This window comes from Eleutherodactylus coqui, chromosome 1 (assembly GCF_035609145.1).
Source record: "Eleutherodactylus coqui strain aEleCoq1 chromosome 1, aEleCoq1.hap1, whole genome shotgun sequence".
Taxonomy (NCBI): Eukaryota; Metazoa; Chordata; class Amphibia; order Anura; family Eleutherodactylidae; genus Eleutherodactylus; species Eleutherodactylus coqui.
In genome coordinates this window covers 441,547,349-441,560,151 of record NC_089837.1, presented here as the reverse complement: position 1 = coordinate 441,560,151, position 12,803 = coordinate 441,547,349, and the positions used below count along the sequence as shown (strand labels likewise).

At 42.9% G+C, this 12,803-nt stretch overlaps 1 protein-coding gene across 2 annotated transcripts in view; it reads right to left on the bottom strand.

Annotated features, from left to right (window-relative positions):
* Positions 1-628: 628 nt before the first annotated feature.
* The window catches only part of SMAD9 (SMAD family member 9), a 34,079-nt gene continuing 21,904 nt past the window's right edge, over positions 629-12,803 (bottom strand). For both annotated transcript variants that reach the window (XM_066582665.1, XM_066582673.1), the window contains exons 3-7: positions 11,697-11,954; positions 11,509-11,613; positions 10,204-10,425; positions 7,469-7,725; positions 629-4,556 (exon numbers count right to left, since the gene is read on the bottom strand). In XM_066582665.1, coding sequence (XP_066438762.1) covers positions 4,413-4,556; positions 7,469-7,725; positions 10,204-10,425; positions 11,509-11,613; positions 11,697-11,954 — 986 coding nt within the window. In that variant the 3' untranslated portion in view covers positions 629-4,412. The remainder of the gene's footprint in view (positions 4,557-7,468; positions 7,726-10,203; positions 10,426-11,508; positions 11,614-11,696; positions 11,955-12,803) is intronic.

The following is a 12,803-nucleotide window of genomic DNA, read 5'->3' as shown; positions in this document are numbered from 1 at the left end:
CACATACAAAAATGCTCGAGTTTCCCATTGTAGTCAATGGGGTTCGTTACTGGAGTAGAGCTCTCGAATTTCACGAATAGTTCGACTCGAATAATGCAGACCCGAGCATTTGGGTGCCACTCATCTCTAGTTGGGATGCGATTGCCAGTGGCCTGACCTGGTGTTATACATCAGAGCAGCTCCGTCCAATTCAAGTTAATGGAACTGATCTATATAATGGTAGACGTACAGGACGGTGATCGGCAAACAATGAAGGGGGATCAATGAAAAACTAATGAATGAAACCATTTCACCCGCTTGTTCCAACTTGACAATCAATGAGGATCTGACTGCTTAAACAAAAGTGTAATATTTCATGGCGCCAATTGAACTGAACTGACTGCGTATTTCTGGACTTGCTCAGGGAAAGCCATTCAATCAGTCTCTCGCCAAAAAGCAGCAGTATAATTGGCAATCACTGCCAACCAGTCCTCCCCTGCAGGACAAATACATCGGCATTTGAATTCTGCTCATCACTTTTGGGTATTCGAGAGACACTTCATGTTAAATTCACTTTTTCTATGATCAGTCATCACTGAACCAGAACACCCCAATTTTGTTAAACTGATACTGCAAAAAAGAAAGATTTCAATGATTTTTATTCATTTTGTGACATTCATTATAGTAATTCTTTGATTCACATAGGAGATTTCTATGGCATCATTAATACACCCAGAATTTTAAACATGTGAACAATATCGCATGCAGCAAAATTTAGGACGCAATCTGGTGAAATCAAATCGGTCACATTCATGGACCCGGGCTTAAACTGGTTTATTAAAAAAAAGAGAAATACTGAAAAACAGAAATTCTTCCATTTTCTAAGCCTACCCTGGCATTATATACATTAACTACTTGTGGCTTACAGGAAAAGGATGACCCGTATTCACTAGACGTCATAGGTAAGGCTGGATTTACACGTACTCTGATACATGGTGGAGGTACTAAGAGGACTTGGCTTGGGAGGCTCTTCAGGTGACTTACCTGTTGAGTGCATAAAGATTTAAAAAACTGGTATCTCGGTGTGGCTCTCCAATAAAGATCATAAGACAGTAGGATAGAATATCCAACTTCTCTTTTATTAGATGAATTAAAAACCATCAGAAGATACACATTTCCAGGTGAAACCCTTCATCAGTCAAGTTGGGTACAACATCACAAGTGCTGGTGGTGCCAGGAGTGGAGATGAACTGGGATTGGGAACAACAGGAGAAGTGGTGGTTAATTACCGCCTGCACACTTGGCCACCATGTATCTGTACTGCCATGGAGACTTGGAAGGTAGACAGAAATCTCTCATTGTAGATTCTGCCTGGTAAAAAAAAATCCTTGAATGTAAATGAAGCTATATTCAGATGATTACTCGGGCTCAGATCTATGTTCTAACTATCTGGGCTCAGATTTATGTCCCAATAATTATCTGGGCTCAGATCCGTGCCCCAATAATTATTTGGACACAGCTCTTTTTCTTTGAAATTATCTAGGAGCAACTCTATATCTTGATAATTATCTTGATAAATGTCTTTATAGCTCTGTGTTTTGATATATATTTAGGTGCAGAGGGAAAATTGGTGGTGTTTGCCTTAGGGCTTATTCATACAAATATATATCATGTCGTCCAGCATTTTCACGGCCGGCCAATATACCCTACCATCTGATGTATTGGATTCCAATGCATCAGATCACAAAGGCGTATTCCCGCGGCCAGGCAGGAAAGATAGTCCTGGAACTATCTTCCTTATCGGACTACGACTGCTGCCATAGAGTCCTATGGGAGCCAATGACAGCGGTGGGAGGGAGTTTAGCAGCATGACTGCTAAACTCCTTCCCACTTCTTTCCTTCTCTCTGGCTGTTAGCAATGGGAGGGGGCGGAGCTAAGCTCCACCCCTCCCATTGCTGGCTACGGACAAGGAGCAAGAGCTTAGCTCCACCCCCCATCCCACCCCTTTCCATTGCAAACAGCCAGAGGGGAGGAAAGGGGAGGTGAGCTGGCAGAGCTATGCTGCCCCCCCCCCCCCCTACGGCATATATTCTAAGTCCGTGCATCAGATGGTAGCGTATATCGACCGGCCGTAAAAACGCCATCTGATATACGCTTGTGTGAATAAGCCCTTAGAGTCAAACATGAAGGGCCGTAGTATAGGATGACAAGATATCTATGGGAGTGCTGCCAATCCAGAGGTGCAGCACCTCTCTAGGAGGTGGGCATGAGAACAAACAATAAAAAAAACTCTGATTACGACAAAAACTCCCAGTTGAAGTAAGACTTCAAAAGCAAATTAAATTAATCCAACTCCTCATTTAATTATGTATATTAACCCAGCAAAAAGACATGCTTCAGTATTTAAAAAAAAACCCTTCCTCAGTTTGCAGAGAGGGTACACTGCTTTGGCTGGATTTAGCTGTGTGCAGAAGCTACGCTTCCAAGTAGGGCACGCAGCCAGAGCAGTGTACCCTCCCGGCCCAACTCAGGTAAAGTTTTGGGTTTTTTTACTCCCAAAGGTGTCATTTTGCTAGGTTAATATCTAATAAAAAGAAAAGTTGGATTCATTTAATTTGCTTGAACTGGAAGTTTGCGCCGTGACCAGAGTTTTGTTTTTTTTAACTATCATTGATGATTATTTGGACTCAGCTCTATGTCTTCATAATTATCTGAATGTCCACCTGATACCAGTGAAGAGGAGCCAGCCTTATCTGAAGACAGTCATGAATGACCTTCCTTCTCCTTCTCAGAGCCACATTAGGGTTCTTTTACATGGGCCAATAGTCACCTGAATATTCACTCCAACGAGGTATTACAGGCGACTATCGGCACCCAACAGGGTACTAAACAAGATGTCGCTCAGTAGTTGCTAGCAGTTCCATTTCGACTCACTGAAGCGGAACTACTAGTAAACGACTTCTCACCAAGTATAAACAGGAGTCGTTTATCGTTGACTGACTGCCTGTTAGCCATAAATGGAAGCTGGCAGCCTTAAGAGATTTCCGGCGCGCTCCACCTCCATTCACGCAACGACTATTGCTCCTGTGTGAAAGCACAAGAGGGATAGTGGTTGGGACAACTGCCAGAAGCTTAAGCACCCAACATTCGTCCCCTCTAAGACCACCCTTAAAAGTTTTTCACCTTTTCATTGGGTTTCATTTATACAAGTACCTCTATCAAAAGAGTTTTTCCCAGGTTGGCACCATATCCTGAAAAAAGAAAATGTGAGATGTATCATAAGAAATGACTCTGCTGTCTGATATCAAACATGCGAACCAAAGAGAAACAAACTCATCTAAAGGTGTAAACCATTTCTGAAGACGTGTATCTATTGCTGCAAGGGATACAAATCTAAAATATTTGTCTTATTTTGCTGTTCTCTCCTAATTTAATTCAAAAGACCCAAATATAAAAAAATACTTCTTGAAACCAAAATTGAGTGACATCATCACCAAAGAAGAACACATCTGTATAAAAAAATAAGAAAAATAATTTGTAAAACCATTGAATGGCGTACCGTGTTTAAGTGCATCAAGTCTGAATAGTTTCTATAAGAGACAACTTAGAAATAATGTGAGATAACAGTGAAGTGCTTTCTTAAAGGGGCAGTCCAGGATTAGAAAAACATGGCTGTTTTTTTCCCCAAAAACAGCACTATGGCTTGTGTCTGGTATTGCAGTTCAGCGCCATTAAAGCGACCCTCCAGTTTTGGGGTAAAATTTTATCCAGGGCGAGGGGTAAGGGGGTATATGGTCTACACTTCTTCTCTGCTGTCCCTCTAATGTGTTAGCTCCAGGTCCTGTTTTTGGCTGTCAAAGATGGCTGACGCAATCCTCAGGCTTCCTAATTCCCACAGTGCACTGGTAATGTTAGACTACCAATGTACTACATCTCCTCTCTGATTATGCAAAGCTACTCATGGGATCAGCACTAGCCAATCAGAGTAGCACACAGTGTTCATTTACTAGATAGAAAATTGCTGTGGACATCTTGGAATGCCGAAATCAAGGCCCAAAACTGGTAGATCACATGGACAGCTGGGAAAAACAACAGCGGGATATATATTCCCCTGTCGTGGGGCAATTTTTTTTCCTGGGGGTTGCAGTGAATAGGGAATGCAATACCACACACAACCTGTGGACAGGTGTGGCGCTGTTTATGGAAGAAAGCAGCCAGGTTTTTCTAATCCTAGACAGCCTGTTTTAACAGAAATATGTCTGTAGACTATATCAAGGTCATACAACATACATCAGCGCTTGTTTTTTTATGTTACACAGAAATAAAGCCACAGTACAGAGACCGAAATATAAGTATTTACATTACAAATAATTCTTAAAAAAAGAAAGATACTTTTTAAGCCACTGCCTGCAATAGCACTCAGGTACTCGGATTATGATACAGAAGAGATGGGATTATGGGGCGAGCCCATCTGAGTCAGAACTTTGTCCAGCCATTGCAAGGGACCGTGAAGATGGATCTCAATCCAGCAAGGTGTGCTTGTGACGTCTTGACGGTGATACTCTGCTCCCCAACCCTACGAAGCAAGGCAGTGGAAGTTAGTCCATGACATATATCACTCCCATAGGGAACATAAACCCACATACTAAACTCTCTGTGCAGTTGAATGCAAATTCATAGTTCCCTGTTATTAGGCAGACTGTGGTGTTCTTCAGTGGGATTACAGGCTGGAAGTTCTAATCCTTCTGTTCCTTTGATCTATCTCACATGTCTCCAGGTCTGAGAATCTCCAAGATTATGTGAGATTAGGAAAATTGTTTTTTTTTTATTCCAGAAACAGCGCCGCGGTTCTATGTTCCAGGTTCTGGATCTGGCATTGCAGTTCAGTTCAATTTATTTGGATGGTGCAGAGCTGCACAAAGTATGGACAAGAGTCTGATCCTTAAAGGGGTTGTGCAGGATAGGTCATCAACAGTTGATCAGCAGGAGTTGCTACCACTTCGGATCCCTGATGATCTGATGGATAGCGCTATCCTTATTGCAATGCCTGGTTTGGTACTATAGGCACAGCTCCCACTGCATTCAGAGGGAGCTGTGCCTGTAGTACTAAACGGGGTCGTTGCAATGTGGACAGCACTATATGCTTCCACTGATAGCATTCCAGCAATCAGCTGATCAGTGAAAATCCCAAATGGCAGATCCCCACAGATCAGCTATTGATGACCTATTCTGATGATAGATCATCCGTAGTAAAACTCCCGGGCAATCCCTTTAACCCCTTGAGTGGCAGGTTTACTGTTACCATGTCGTGCCTCAGAGGGCAGGTTTTTTAAATAAGTCAACAATGCAATTTTCTCGCGCAAGTATTTATTTAGGAACAGAACAATTGCTTTGCAATATTTTTTTGCAAAGAAAGAATAGATTATAACAATTTTGGAAAATAAAATAAAATACAGACTTACCGCTCTGTGCTGCCGGGGCTCAGGCGCGTGTCTCCGCTCAGATCCCGGTACTGTCATCATGATCTTTCAGCTGGCGGGGATTTAAAATCCCCTCCTGCTGAAAGAACATAATCAAACTGCCGGGATGGGACCGCGTAGCGCTCAGCCAATCACACGCAGCGCTCGGTCTATTCATAGAATTCAAGAAGGAGCATGATGACAGTACAGGGACGTGAGCGGAGACACGCGCCTGAGCCCCGGCAGCACAGAGCGGCTGCATTGAAGTCAATAAGAGTGCTATGCGGTCCCCTCCCGGCAGTTTGATTATGTTCTCCCGCTGAAAGATCATGATGACAGTACCGGGATCTGAGCGGAGACACGCGCCTGAGCCCCGGCAGCACAGAGCGGTAAGTATATATTTTATTTTATTCTTTACACTTGATAGAAATGATTTTATGGGAAGGGCTTATATTTTAAGTCCTTCCCAGAAAATCACTGTGGGTCAGCCAGCTTCCTATTGCCTTCAACGGGGCTGCCGGCAGTGGCGGCTCCATTGAAATCAATAGGAGTGCTATGCGGTCCCATCCCACAGCTGTCACAACTGTGACAGCTGTGCGAGGGGATTATTTACTTCCTGCAGGGAGTCCCTTTTACTCCCCATGCAGTAAAAACCCCAGAAATTCAGCGGACATCTCAGTGCTCAGTACATTTCAGCACTGGAGCTGTCCACGGAAGCCTTCCGGGGTTTAACTGCATGGTCCGTGCAGCAAGCCACGGAGATTTTCCGGGCGTGCCACTCAAGGGGTTAAATGGATTTTCTGAGATAAAAACAAAGTTTACAGGGGGTAGAAATGGTGTAAAATAAAGAAAAAACCATACTCACCAAACTTGCGTTGCGATGCAATTTTAACATTAGAAAGTGCTATTGACTTTTGGTCTAAAAAAAACACGCGATTTTATTGCGGGTGGCAGTGGTGAACAAATACGCAATTTCTCTCATGGCAAAATTGCGATCGCCTGTGTGTAACTAGCCTTATACTCTGATTAACACATCATAGGCCTTGAGAAAGATAGGTGATAACTCTACACTGAATAACTTTATTAGAGACCCGAGATCCCGGAATGCAGCGTCCACATTAGAATGCGAAAATCCAGTGATCTGAGTGACTTCCAACGAGGTCCGGTCATCGGTGCTAGACTAGTCGGGCCAGGATTTCATACACGGCCAACGACTTGGGGTCTTCTCATGTAACAGCGTGGAGAGTATACAGAGGATAGGGCGATCAAGGAAAACATCCAGCAAAAGGGGAAACATCTCATCAAGGAAAATAGTCAGAGGAGGATGTCTAAAATGGTTCTGACGTACCGGCAGTGCACAGTCACACAAACTGCAATCCATATACAACGCTGGTGCTCCAACTAACATGTCTGAACACACATGTCGTCCTTCCTTAGCAAGGATGGGATATAACAGCAGAAGACCAGCTCCAGAGCCATTACTGTCCAAGAGAAACAGTAGGACGAGGCTCCAGCGGGCAAAAGAGAGCAAAAATTGCATCACTGAGCAGCGGAGAAACCTCACCTGCTCAGATGAATCCAGATTTCTGCTGCACCGTGCTGATGGGAGGTCAGAATTTGGCACAAGCAGCATGAATTGATGAACCCTTCCTATCAGCTGAACAGATGAACTATGCCAGCCCCCCACCTAATTTACAGCAACTACAAGAAGCCTCCTGTCCGCAGGGACCAATATTCTTGCAGAATGATTGTAAAATCTAGTGGAATCTATGCCACAACAAAGCTGCTGCGATTCTGAATGCCAAAGGAGGTCCAACACGCTACTGCCGGTTTCCCCAATAATAAGCCCTAGCATGATTGTTAAATAGTGTCCAGGTAGTTATACGTGTAAAAAAGAAATATTTTGGAACAAAAATTAATATAAGTCCCTGTCTTATTTTCAGGGAAACACGGTGTCTCTAATAAAAGGGCCGCGCAGTGTACGGAACTACGAGTGCCAAAGACGTGATTGTACAACAATTGCGCTTACCTTTACAAAGCTCATCCGTATGGTGCACATTTTGGTAAGTTCATACACCACTTCAAACCCCTGGTTGACGGACTGCGAGAGGAGCTGAGCAAACAGCTGGTTGTTGAATATCTTCAAGCTGCAGCCACTGGGAATCTTGCACACAGTTGCTGGGTGGAAGCCATGCTGGTAATTACAGTTGCGGCTTTGTACAAATATGCTGCTGTCGCTTAGACACTCGGCATAAACCTCTCCCCCGACATAATACAGATGGACGCCTGAAAGGAAGCAGAAAACACAGTTAGCTGTAAGGACTGGGATCATCACATCCGGAAAAACATGATAAGATGGTTCCTCATAAACTAACACTTTATGAGTAAAGTTGCGTTATGTGTTGCATGACGTTTTTAAAAGCCTTTTCTTTTTTTCCCTCAAATTCAACCCCCTGTGCCCCAAACATTAATTTTGAAAACTGCTCATCAATCTGAAGCAAAGTCCATTCAGCGCTACTGGCCCCAGTGATGCCCTGTATGCAGGCCACATTAGCTTACAGATAATCTGCCCAGGACTGCATAAGGGCTGACACCCACTGGCGATATTTTCTTTCTTGCGCTGTGAGAGAACGTGAAAACACTCACCTCACAGCGCAAGAAAGACGCCGGAATAAGACCGGGATATCGCCAGTCTGTTCAATGGGGCCAGCGGCAGCAGTGCTAGCCCCATTGAAAAGATATGGAGAATACCGCGGCCTTCTGCCACAGCTGTCACAGCTGTGGCAGAAGTGCAGCATGCTATCCTATTGCTTTCAATGGGATCAGTGCTGCTGCCAGTCTCATTGAAAGCAGTGGTTTGTGGCAACCCTGAATTATGATTTTTGGGGAAGGGCTTGAAATATAAGCCCTTCCCTGAAAAGCATCAATAAGTGGTAAAAAAAAAGTTAAAAAACATTACTCACCTCTCCGCCACACAGACGCGTCCTCTGGCTGGCTCCCTGACACTGCTATCCAGCACTTTCAGCCTCCTGAAAGTGCTGTGCTGATTGGCTGAGCGGTCAGCCAATAGCAGCTAGTGCTTAGCTATTGGCTGAGCGCTTAGCCAATTACAGATCGTGCTTAGCTATTAATTCATGAATAGCTAAGATAGTGCTATTCATGAATATTCACGCTTCTTAGCGGTGGGAGGTGAGTAATTTTTTCTTTACTTTTTTACCACTTATTGAGGCTTTTCAGGGAAGGGGTTATATTTCAAGCCCTTCCCCGAAAATCATACTGCAGGGTTTGCCACAAACCACTGCTTTCAATGGGACCGGCAGCAGCGTCAATCCCATTGAAAGCAATGGGATAGCATGCTGCACTTCTGCTACAGCTGTGACAGCTGTGGCAGAAGTCCTTGGTATTCTCCATATCTTTTCGACGGGACTAGCGCTGCTGCCGCTGGCCCCCTTGAAAGGACTGGCGATATCCCGGCGTGATCTTGGTTTTTTTTCGCACTGCGAGGCGAGAGTTTTCACTTGCTCTCGCAGCGCAGTGGAGAAAAAAAGCCAGTGGGTGTCCACCCTAAGGGACATCACTGGTGACGTTGCATTTCGGGGCAGGACAATAGCTGCAGCAGTCACATGGGTAAACAGAAAAGTCATCATGCAACAAATCGGCCAGGAGGACAGGAACGGCAGCACGGGAATAGGAGATATGTAATATATAATGTACAGATTATATATAAATAAATATATAATTCCCCCCACACTGCTAAAAATGTTTATATTTTGGACAACCCCTTTAAATCTATTCCATCGATTCATTAAATGATCTTTCATCAAATTTCTAAATTCTATCAAATTTCAAAAAATGTCTCGAAAGGGGATCATGCCTTGGTTAGGCAAAAAATTCACCAGCTTTATTAATAGCATGCACCAGATATTTGGCCCAAAAAAATGCTCTAAAATATGCCACAAAATAAAAGATATAAAGAAAACAATAATCTAACAAGCACCAACTTTATCGCACATCGTGTGCCAGTAAGATAGATCTGGCGCATCTTCTGACTGCCTCGTCTAAGTTTACGCTGTCTAGCTATTAGCTTTAGTAAACCTGCCAAAATATGTTTTCCGAACTCCTCTGCATTTTATGTTGCTTATATTTGTATATAAACTATAAAAACTTGTTCAAAAGTGGATGTAAACTGTAAAGGTAAGCTGTCAGCTCCTATAAGCACCATAAACTAAGCCCAGTCTGTGTGTTTGTGCTGTACTGTTCTCTATGGGAGTGTGTGTGCACGGACTAAATGAAAAGTCATATTGATAGATGGAGCAACAACTTCCTGGGGTGACAATGTAGGAATGAGGAACTAGGCAAATATAAAAATCACACCCCTGGAATCAGTGGAACCTAACCTATAAGCACCATAGCTTAGTTTATGGCACTTGTAGGTGGTGACAGGTCCCTTTTAAATACATTCTCTGCTTTGGGCAATCTCAATTTATAAGAAGGGTCCCTTGACAAAAAGCTAATCACAAAGCCCCCACTAATGGAACTTCCAATGGTCAACTGTAATCTTTGTGGCAGCCTGTCAGTAAGCTCAATTTCTCTATATATGCTATACTCAGTCTATAAGATACAGTTTACCACCTAAAAGCTTATACTATGAAATTTAAAAGTAGTGAATGAAAGTTGGATGTACTTCTCGGTAACAGGCCTATTGTAACAGACCTTTATAACTCTTTTAGTATAGAGAACTTGAACCTCCAAGTGCTGACTTACCTTTGCCAATGTGCCGGCGGGTGTTTTCAATAGTTGAGTTTCGGTTGACATTAGATAAGAGTCCTAAACAAAACCTGTTCTTGTTGTTAGAGGGATCTGTGAACCCATCGATGAGTACACTGCGGGACGATGCTTGGAATGTCTCCCCCACACGATTGTTCAGTTCGTAATAAGCAACAGAACACCAGTGTAGCGGTTCTTCATAGCAAACGGGACGGAAATCTATGGAGGGTTAAATATGAAAGAAGGAATATCACCTGCTACATCCAAATAAATATGTAATTAAATGTATATAACTCATTTCTACCTTTCTTTAGGTCTATCTAAATACTTTAATGCACGTAAGACTTTTATGGCATACCCAAAGGCTAGAGGGGGCAATTAAGGCCTCTAATCAAAGAGGACCTGTTATGTCCTCATGTCAATGGGGCCGCTGTCTCTAACAATGTCTCTCTTTGTTTATACCCCATCCCTTTGTAGGGCTCTCTTTAGATTCATCCCCTGGTGCTCTGAATGTGTTAAATGGGTGCTCCTCACCGCTCACTGTCAATGAGTGATGTCAGACTTGATTGACAGTGAGAGCTGGGGATGGCCCACTTGATACATTCACAGTGCCAATAGCAAAATCTAAAAACAGCCAGTACTGGGGCATTAGGGTGAGTATAAACATAAGAAAAACATCGCTGGAGTCAGTAGGACAATGGCTGCAAAGCGAAGCAGCCAGTCTTACTGACTCTACAGGTCCTGTGTAAGCAGTAAGATGCCTTTTACAATTTTTCACAATTACCCCAAAACTGTCCAGATGATATTATTGTTTTATAATACACATCAGTGGATATTTTTCTTTGACATGTCTGTCAATCTTTGTATTAACATAACATTCGAATGACAGAACCTGACAAGATGTCTGTTGCACCATGCTGATAGGAGGATCAGAACTTGACACAAGCTGTATGAACTGATGAACCCTTCCTGTCATAATAAAAATACAACTGCCATTGTCCAATATAACAGCCCCAAGGTAATATAGAAGACAGTGTTGTATTCCTAGCTTAGAAGCTGAAGGGAAACAGTGCCAGAGACAGGAGTTGGAACCAGGTTCGTATAAATGGAAGTATTCCACTAGTGCCTACTGGTTGTAGAAAGGTATATCTGCAGAAATCATTGTCCGATGGCCTCTTTACAACTACTTATTGTTCTGGTAAAGACTTTTACATACATAACAGAATATTACACCAGCATCTCATTGTCACAAATACTAGAGCAAAATACATTATCTATCAGTCCCCTTTATTTAGTGCCTACCTCTGTTCATTATTGGTAAAACTAGTTGACACTCAGTTGAGTCCCCAGAGTTCCTGTTTTGGTTTCCATGAATCTCTGGTGGATTGTATGGTGGCGGAGGGGTATCTGTGGGCATAAAAACCAGTATGGTAAATGCAAAACATATTAAATCCGAAAGCAATGGCTCTGCTGGTATCAGTATAGATCACCTGTGATCTGGTAAGGACTTCCTGGTTCAGAAGAACTTCTTGGGGAATCGGGATAGCAAATAGTGTTTGGCGAGTGATGGAAGATATTATTGGGTGAGGAAGAAAACGGAGTGCACACTGGTTGCTGAAATGACTCTGGGAAGGTTGCGTTGTGCGGCATCAGTGGTTCATTGTTGAGGGATGTATTCCGGAACTTGGCAAGAAGGCTCAGATCTGTGTTAAACTCACTATGCCTTGGAACCAGTACGGGTGGAAGAACTAAAACAGAGATAAGTAATGTAATTTTAGAAACGTTACACCACATCTGGACATGGGGGTATAAAAACTAAGATCTGGGTAATTAATAAACAAAAAAAACTAAACTAAATGGAAATGAACACATGGTAAAGTGATGATGAAGATGCACAATTCCTCCGACTCGTTTGTGTCTCCTTCCTTAAAGAGAATATCCACTATCATAACCCATTTCATGTATGACTACAGTGAATCTAAAATGCAAAAAAAGGTAACTTGGCAACTAGTCTTCATTAAAAATATCCTACCATTTTGTGTCTACACCTTTTATGAAGACCTACGTGTCTCCATAATACAAGTCTGATCCTGCAGTTGCGTTAATCTTTTCCTGTAACCTACTTCTTACATATGTTTATTTGATAGATTACAAGAATTATTGGGCAGATAGAAGGATATCTATAGGGCAATCTGTAGCCATGGAATTACAGGTTTGCATAGAAGCTGTATGTAGACACCAGCTATCCAAAATTACATTAGTGCTAGGCATGTGAGCCGATGAACCAGAGGTGCACACACCTCAGCTCACTATGCATGCTCTCGTAGAATTTAAGATGCTTGCACTGACATCAAGCAGCTGGTGGGAGTGTAAGGCGGGTCTCACACGACCGCATAGGAATTGCGGATTGCATTTGATTTGCGGTAATACACGCATCAATCAAATGCATTGGATTACACAATTCCGGCTCACAGTAGCGGGTCGGAATTGCGTAATCCACTTGTAGAAAATAGAACGCAACGTGTTCTATTTTACCGCGGATTCCACAACATAGATCCCATTGTTCTGCAGATATACCCACAGTCCATACGTAATTA